Source organism: Lemur catta, chromosome 5 (assembly GCF_020740605.2).
Source record: "Lemur catta isolate mLemCat1 chromosome 5, mLemCat1.pri, whole genome shotgun sequence".
In the NCBI taxonomy this organism is placed as follows: Eukaryota; Metazoa; Chordata; class Mammalia; order Primates; family Lemuridae; genus Lemur; species Lemur catta.
Window position 1 is genome coordinate 98,193,615 of NC_059132.1, and position 8,070 is coordinate 98,201,684.

At 56.2% G+C, this 8,070-nt stretch overlaps 1 protein-coding gene across 1 annotated transcript; it reads right to left on the reverse strand.

Moving 5' to 3' along the window:
* Positions 1–1,669: 1,669 nt before the first annotated feature.
* LOC123638828 (spermatogenesis-associated protein 31E1-like) lies at positions 1,670–8,070 on the reverse strand. Its single transcript, XM_045552641.1, is given in 5 exon segments — positions 1,670–3,442; positions 3,444–4,936; positions 5,068–5,604; positions 6,402–6,459; positions 7,762–8,070. Coding segments are annotated over 5 exon segments (3,843 nt in total). The 5' UTR covers positions 7,962–8,070; the 3' UTR covers positions 1,670–1,887.

Here is an 8,070-nt window from a genome sequence, read left to right on the forward strand (position 1 = left end):
GTGGGTGAGAGCTAAAGCTAGTGAAATTGCGTGAGGAAAGGATCTTACAGATTTACATGTGGAATCCGTGATTCGTTTCTTTTCAGGAGGAAAACAAAGTAATGGCATTATAAAAACAGAAATACACAAGCATTTTCTCAGAAGGGAACAGTTGCGAGCTCCGTGCTCTGCTGCCAGTTTGCTAGGTGCTTTCAGAGCCACCATGGAGGACCTGTCACTGGGTGGCTGGTCAGGCTCCTAAGAATGGACATGAGTCTCTGTGGGATGTCTCTGTATGAAGTCTCTTGGTGTGGGTCTCTGCCAGATGTCTCTGTGCTCTGTCAGAGACCTCTAGAGGTCTCTCAGTTGGGTCTCTGTCAGAGGTCTCTGGGGGGGTCTCTCTGGGCATCTCTGTGATGGGTCTCTGCAGAGATCTCTGTGGGATTTCTCAGTGATGGGTCTCTGCAGAGATCTCTGCGGGGATCTCTCAGTGGAGGGGTCTGTGCAGAGGTCTCCATGGGTGTCTTTCAGTTGGGGGGTCTCTGGCAGAGGTCTCTGGGGGTCTCTCAGTGAGGTCTCTGCCGCAGGCCCAGCTCCCGGGGTCCTGCACCCTCACTGCCAGCCCCTCGGGAGGCTGCCCCCTGGCGGCTGAGGCAGGACTGGCTCCAGGAGCAGCCCCAGAGCCGGCAGCGGCCCCACCCACCGCCCCTGCACCGCGCGCCAGCCCGGTGGCGCGACGCCCGCCCCTGCTGGCTCCGCTGGGGACGGTGCCCCGGGTCCCCCCGCGTGTCCCGCTCGCTCTGACACCTCCCCTGCCGCCCCAGGACAGCCGAGGCCCCGAGACTCAGACTCGCCGTGGACCCAGCCAGCCCCGCCCTCCAAGTGCCCCGTCCTGGGAGCAGCCCCGGGGGACGTCCCCGTAACAGTCGCCAACTGCGAGCCCCCGCCGCCCCCTCCACTCTTCCTTTCTTTAGAAGCCAGAGGGTTGGCGCGCGGGCTGGTCGCCTACGCCGCAGGGACAGCGACCTTCCCGCGAGGGGGCTCTGCGTTCCCCGGCCCCGCCCTCCACGTAGGGGCCGCGACCCTTCGCCTCGGCCGGCGGGGGCCCTGGGCGCGGGGAGGTCACCTCCTAGGGGCCCCCTGCACTCGGCCGCCTTCCTCGCCTCCCTTCTGATTCACCTTCTTGCACCTTCCCTGCCTCCTCCGCGGGCCACGGTGGCCTCCTCCCCACGCCGGAGGGGAAGGGGAGGCCTGGAGGGGGAGGTTCCTGTCCCCAAGGCTGAGCCCGGGGGAGAAGGCCGGTCTGTCCCCCAGCCAGGGGAGCCAGATCTCTCTGCCCGTGCACCCAGGATCAGCACCCGAACCCTGGAACTTCCAGGCCCACTTCTAGGGAGTGAGGCTGCTTGGCTCCCACAATCCTGGGCCCCCGGGCAATTTCCACCCTTAGAGGCCCCCGTAAACCCACCCCCCACCGCGCACAAAGCTCAGGGCAGAGAGCAAGCTGGAAAGACAGAGTAAGGCAGGTCCTCGGTTGGGGTTTGTCAGTCCTGACAGGCCTGAAGGCTCTCTGTAATGACGGAGTCGTGACAACAAGCTGCTGTGAGGGACCCCAGGGTGCGGGTGGGTCTGCAAGCCCCTGTCAGCCTCCCTATGTCCAGAAGCCGCGCTCAGGGCGAGTCGACGCTGACCCCCTCTCCTGCACCCGGCACCCCACAGACAGAAGCCACCACCTCTGATGAGAAAAAGCACATCTATTAGGAACCAATACATCTTGGTAAAAAGCCATTAGCATATAGGGGATGTGCAAACAGGTTTTCTCTACATGTCCCCAATTTTTTCTGGAAGAAAACTTTTCCCACTGGGGAAGGCATGAGGAGCATGATCTGGTTGGCCAGACAAGCATGTTGGCTAATAGTGAAGGTGGCCCGAGGCTCTTGCCACCCTTGGCCCATGCTGGCAGGGACTGGCTGGGGCCATAGGTTCCCTGGGCCGGGAGGCCCAATTACTGTCTCTGTCTCGGACCCACTTGTTCCTGACAGGACGGCTGTGGCCCATGGGGGTGGCATGGTGACTGCTGGCCCTATGTGTCATTGCTTTCTTTTGCTCTGGGTGGTAGGGATCCCTGGGGTAGCAGGACTGCCCATCCACTGGGGCCTGGAGGTCCTCTTTGTGGTAATTGAACTCTGAGGGACCATGTCCTTGCCGAAGCCCCAATTTGTCCACTAGGATCTGTCCAACGAGTGTAATGACTGCCTGGACTTCAGGATCCCCGCTGGACAGTCTTCTCGGGGCTGGCCATGGGCTTGGGGCTTCGGCCGATGCAGGCTTGCCTTTCTGCAGGGGAGCTTCCTGCCATGTGCCCTTTTTACTGGGGTCAAGACACTGCAGGCCGTGACTGATCCTTTTCCCGGAGCGGCTTTCTGGAGGTGCCTGTCCCTTCTTTCCCAGGAACTGGGAGTATTTGCTCTCATGGGTTTCTCCTGTTTCCCTGACCTGGGTGAGGTGCCTCATCCCACTGGCTTGGGAGGCCCTTGGTCCTGCAGCTGTTTGTTCCTGCTGCCCTCGTTTGGGTCTCTTGTCAGTAGGACCAAGCATGTTGCTCTGACTCTTCCACAGGGCCTTGACTTTTGGGCTCCTGGGCTCCTGCTGCCCCTGGCTGCTGCCTCCCTCCCATGTGGGGTCACAAAACCCCTGGGAAGCTGACACGTCCCTACTGGGCACATCCTGCGAACCAGACAGAGGGACCTGGGAATTGGACAGAGGGGCCTGGGAAGGCCACATGTCTTCAGCGGGGAGCATATTGGTGTGACGGCCTCGAAAGCACAGGCCAATGGCACAGTCTTGGAGGAGGACGCCGGTGGCAGGACCTTGAAGCTGGTTCTCTGCCTCTACCTGTACTTTGAACTCAAACTTACTGACAACCTGTGCTTTCAGGTGTCGCTCTCCTGGATCCTGGGTACCAGAAGTTCTAGAGAGTGGGGAGATATTACTTGTCCCCAGAGATCCTGAACTGAGATTTACATTAGCAGTTTGGGAGTCTGCCATCACACTGGCTCCCAAGGTGACTTCCCAAGCAGGAGTCTTCTCCTCCTCAGCCTTCACTGGCTCCATGGTCTCCTTGGCCCCTGAAGACTGGGACCCCACGGTGAGCTCCAGCATTGCTGTGCTGCTGCAGGGGTCTCCTGAGGCCACGCTCTCCTTCTCCTCCCATGGCTCATGCCTGGCCATTGCTGGACTTGGACCCGGCTCTGGGCTGCCTCTCCCGGTCCCCAGGACAGTAGTGCTCTGCCACATTCTGCTCATGAAGTTGCATGTGAGAGGCTCAGAAGGCCACCTGCCCTCTTGTCCAGTCAGAGGGGCCTCTGAGTGCCCATGGTTGTTCCCAGACTGGGTCTCTGTCAGGTCCCTCTGGACTTCCTCCCCCACAGGTGACGGGGCAGAGAGAAAACCAGTCAGGGTGAGGACTGACTTTTTTTTTTTTTATCACCTTCTCTCCTGGGCCTTTCCAAGGACGTTCTCCTAGGAAATTGGCAAACCTGGCTATGGAGTTGTCCCCAAATTCACCAACCTCCCAGGGGGGAAGGCTGGAGTATGCAAAGGGTGGGGGTTGAGCCTTGAGATTTAAGGGCTCCAGGGACTGGAGGTTTGAACCCCACCTGTGCCTCACCTGAAACCTTGTAATATGTGCTTCTAGCATCTGTTGAGTGCAAGGATCGAGAAAGAAAAGCTCCTGGGAGGTGTTCACACAGCATTTCCAACCCCTCCAGGATGCTACATTTTCAGGCTTTGTGAGAGTGTCAGACCTGACAGTAGCATGGCTGGCAGTACGCCGAGGCACAGGGACCCTGCCCTTGATCTCCGCCAACTTCCAGTCCAAATGGGACTTCAGGTTTTTTTCAACATGCTGCTTCGCTGGGCCCCTGAGTAGGTAATTTCCTGATTTATACCTCTGGGGCCTAATCCAGTCTTCTGACTTCTCATTATCTTCTAGAACCTTCACTGAAGCATTTCTTGAACTTGTGCATGGATCTTCTGGGCCCCTCTCCAGATCTTGCCCGAGATCCCTGCTTGGGTCCTCGTCTTCTTTGACATTCATGGAGCCCTTCTGAGATAATCTCTCAGAGCTCCTGGACCCCACCTTCTGTACCTCCTTGCTGCTTGCACCTGCCGCAAACACAGGAGGCCGGGACTGGCCCATCCCTAGGAATTCACCCTGAGGCTGCATCAGTTCCCCTGATGCCTGGGATCTGCAGGGAGGGCCCGACTCATGTTTATCTGGAATGAAACTCCTCTGAGTATATTGCTTCTGCTGCTCCTGGTGCTCAGGGCCAGTGAAAGGCCCAGGAAGGGTGGAGGCTGACTTGTGGCTCTCGGAAGCCCAGCTATCCTGGGGAAAGTCGGCAGTGGGTTGGTTAAAAGCTTCCTGAGCATTTTTGAGCAAAGAGGGTAAAATCCTCTTCCATCTCAGTTGCTTCTGCAAGGGCCATTCCAGATGTTCACTTTTGGTTGGGATGAGGAATCGTGCCTTCTCCTGGGATGTAAGGCAAGTTGTTCTACAGTCTCCTGTAAGGTCCCCTTTACCCGGGGGTGGAGAGCAGTATGGTATGTCTGGGGGAAAGGGTGGGAGAGGGGCCTGGGTGTGGATCTCATCCATAGGTGGGGGCTGGTGCTGGGGCTTGGGCAAGGTTTGCATCAAAGGTTGGGGCTGGGCCACATGCTGGGGCCAGAGCTGGGCGCTGGGACTCTCTGAAGGTGCTTCAGGCCAAGTTTTAACTGGAAAAAAGTCAGGGACTTCATTGAATGAAACAGAGCGACGTGATTTTGAGGGAGACGTCCTAGAAACCCAGGCAGCAGCCACCAGGGACTCACTGTGCAGAGACGGGAGGCCCCAGAAGAGCTGGCTGCATTTCTGCTGGAAATGTCCCCCATGACCTTGGGATGGGGGAGCTGCTGAGGACTAGGCAGCTGCTCTGGTTTGTCTGTCATGTTCCAGAAACGGTGTGTGGTTGTGGTGTCCCACTCCTGGCCAGGTGACATGAACATATTCCCCAGAGCAGCCTGGGGGTAGTCTGGGCTCATTTGTTTCACAGATTGCCCCTCCTTTTCTTTCCCCTTCCACAGCTTCAGTTCTGCTCTCTTGGTGATGAGCATCTCAAGGAGCTTCCAGATGTTGGGGTGGAGGAAGGTGGGGCTGCCAGCTTCCCTCTGCCTATGTGTGGGGTCTCCCCAGAAACAAGCCTCTGGTGGATGGTGGAAAAGAGGCTCCTGCTGGGAGTTGCTGTCACATGAGGTGGAGAAGAACAGGACCTTGGCAGTCGCCCACCACCAGGACAGGAACAAAATGGTGCATTCAAGGCCTGAAGTGACCCAGATGGGAGATGCCAAACCTGGAGGTAAGCCCTGTGGGACAGTGTCCGGGGGGACTGTCTTCAAGTCAGACTGGTCTCCTTGAGGTTCGACTGACAGGGTGGAAGCCAGAGATGGAGGGTGCTCAGCCAGGGGAGCCGGGGAAACCAACAGGGTCGAGGTGGTGGGAGCAGCATCTTCCACATGCTCCCCATGGGGCTGGTGGGTGCTGGCAGGTGCTGGCTTGCATACCTCCCCCAGGGGGTCTGGACATGAAAGCTGACGAAAGCCCCCCTTGTCAGGGAGCTGCCCCTGGCCCCTCATCTGCCCCCGCTCTGACTTCACAGAGCTCTGTCCCTCCCAGGCCCCAGGGCTCTAGTCACATCCCATTCTCTTCTCTGGTCTCCCCCTCCCTGGTCAGCCCCAGGCCCTGGGGTTGCATTCCAGGCCCCGGTAGGAAGGAGGACAGGGAGAGAAGGGGACTGTCCTCACCTCTGCGGAAGTGAAGTCGGGTCCTGAGCCCCGTCCAGTTCCCTCAGGCAGTCTCTACAAACTGGAGATGAGGAGTCAGGATGGGGGGAAGGGAGGGGCCTGGGGATCTGGCAGGAGGCTGAATGTCCCTCTAGAGCAGACCAGGGGGGATTGGACCCTGGAGCCCATGCATCAGTGTCCAAGGCCATGTGACCTCAGCAGTGACAGCAATAAGCTCTTTCTTTGGGCAGAACTTTATCATGTACACAGTGCCCTTACATCTACCCTGCAGGGTCCTCATACCCCTCTGGGGGGGAGAGGACAGGGGCCACCTCAAAGAGGAACCAGCCTTAGCCAGACTGAGCAGCTGTCTACAGTTCAGGCCTGGAGGGCCCCCCTGCACATCCAGGCCCCTACTGGGCAGCGCCCATTCCCTGCCTGCCTGGCTTCATACCCAGCACAAGATCTGAGAAGAATCCCAGGCTCTGATTTCCTTCCCTGGAGCTCCCCTCAGGCCTCTGCAACTGACTTTCTGGGAGACTCATCCCTCAGGGACAGCACAGCTAAGTTCCCCTGGGGGCTCTGGGCAGGGTGCAGAGCCTTACCTCTCGGAGCACAGCTCTTCTTCCTGCTCCTTGGCCTCCCCCTCTTCTCCACTGGATGCTGAGAGACAAGAAAGATTGAGGGGCTGGGACCAGACATTCAGTGCTCATGGAGGATGTGACCTTCTGCATCTGGCTTCTTTTATTTCCTTTTACTCATTTTTAAAATGGATAAAAATATTTTCTGTTTTCCTTCGTTGAACAATGCAAAGAAGGATTTTTTTTCTTGAGATCTACCATGGGTGTCTTCCATAACTGTTTCTCTAGTGAAGTAAAATAAAATCTTAAGCCCTCCAACTGATTGAACAGACCCCCCTCTTGGCCAAGGGGACCCCAGCAAAACCTTCCAATGGAGTTGCCTGCCATAAAGTGAAGGGAGGTCAGACTGGCTAGTCATGCCCCCTCCCTTTCGGAGTTACTCATTCTAACAGTCAGATATTATATTATTAAACCGTTAACAGGACCTAAGGCCATGGAAGACCACACCTGAAGGCCATCACTTTACTTAACAGATCACTTGAGTATGCTATCTGTCCAGTGGCTTGTCTTCAATGAACAGACTTCCTTATTCTAATTTAAGACATTCCAAGCCTTTAGACAAATCTTCATTTCTTTAACCCAATTACAAATGAAAGAATCTTTGAATCCACCTATAACCTGTAAGCTCAGACTTTGGGATGTCCTGCCTTTTTGGGCCAAACCAATGTATACCTTTCATGTATTTATTTATTATTTTGTATGTAATTCCTGTCTCCATGAATGTATACCACCAAACTAACCTGGCCTCCTTGGGCACATTTTCTCAGGACCTCACAAGACCATGTGTTCTGGGCTGTGATCACATACAATCTACTTAGAATAAACCTCTTTAAATTATTTTGCAGAGCTTATTTCCCATTAACACTTTGCTAGAGAAACTGACTCAGACCTACAGGTGCCTCTGAGCTGTCAGGCAGGATTCTGCTTCCCAAGGAGGCCAGAGGCCACTCCAGCCCCAGATGGGAGGCCCTTGGGGGATCTGCACAGCCCTCAGAGCATCCAACACTGAGGAAAGGCCGGGCCACAGAAATGCACCTGATGACTGATGAACCAGGGCTCAGGGCCATCCTCACAGGAGATCTCAACTCTTTCATGACCCCATCCTCAGCCCCTGAGCCCCAGCATTTAACTTAGCCTTGAAGTCTCCCGCGCACCCACACAAGTGGTCTGAGAGCTTTGGATGGAAATCCTATGCCACTCTAAACACCCCCTGCGCTGCCTGGGCCTAGAAGGATGAAGAGATTCTCATCTCAGGACTCTCTACTCAATTTGGAAAAGTGGAAATCATAATAGAAAAGAGAATCATTCTCTGCTGGGTCTGGGCTGAGAGTTCCTTACCTTCCTGATGTTTCTTTTCTGCCCAGGTGGTGGTGAGGATGGATCACTCCTGAGGCAGGGGAGTAACAGGAGGAAGAGCCCCAGCCCGCACAGGAAGCCCAGGGTGATGTCCACCACCCAGGAAGTGGAGCTGGGGCTCAGCCATGAGGCACTAAAGCTTTTCAGAGAAAAGAGATGATTCTCCATTTTCTGAACCTCACTGTTGTCCTAAAGCAACTGAGCTGTGAGAGTGTCACTTGGGCCTATTCACTAGGGCCTAGGCCTTCATCACAGAGCTGTGGCCTCCGCATCACAA